Source organism: Meleagris gallopavo, chromosome 16 (assembly GCF_000146605.3).
Source record: "Meleagris gallopavo isolate NT-WF06-2002-E0010 breed Aviagen turkey brand Nicholas breeding stock chromosome 16, Turkey_5.1, whole genome shotgun sequence".
Classification (NCBI taxonomy): Eukaryota; Metazoa; Chordata; class Aves; order Galliformes; family Phasianidae; genus Meleagris; species Meleagris gallopavo.
Genome location: NC_015026.2, coordinates 4,537,133 through 4,537,426, shown reverse-complemented (window position 1 = coordinate 4,537,426; position 294 = coordinate 4,537,133). Strand labels below are relative to the sequence as shown.

Genomic DNA, 294 nt, shown 5'->3' with positions numbered 1-294 from the left:
GACGGCGTCACTCCAAGTAGGCGTCAAAGACGTCCAGCTCGCCGTCGGTCTCGTACAGCGCCGAGCCGGGGTCGGAGAGCACCCCCAGGTCCACCAGCGCCTGGTCCATGTCCTCGGGCAGGAAGACGATGCCCACGTTGAGGACGATGTACTCCATCAGGAAGGCGTAGTACAGGATCAGCACGTTGACGAAGAACAAGCCCACGTAGAACATATAGGGCAGCACCAGCAGCGCGTGGAAGGCCCAGGACTCCAGCGAATCCAGCCGTGCCGACACCGCGGCGGGCATGCAGC

General features: G+C 63.6%; 1 protein-coding gene across 1 annotated transcript; it reads right to left on the bottom strand.

Annotated features, from left to right (window-relative positions):
* Positions 1-6: 6 nt before the first annotated feature.
* Positions 7-289, bottom strand: DEXI (Dexi homolog). The gene has a single exon (XM_010719430.1). The coding sequence runs from the start codon at positions 287-289 to the stop codon at positions 8-10; it is 282 nt and encodes a 93-aa protein (XP_010717732.1). The 3' UTR covers position 7.
* Positions 290-294: the final 5 nt, after the last annotated feature.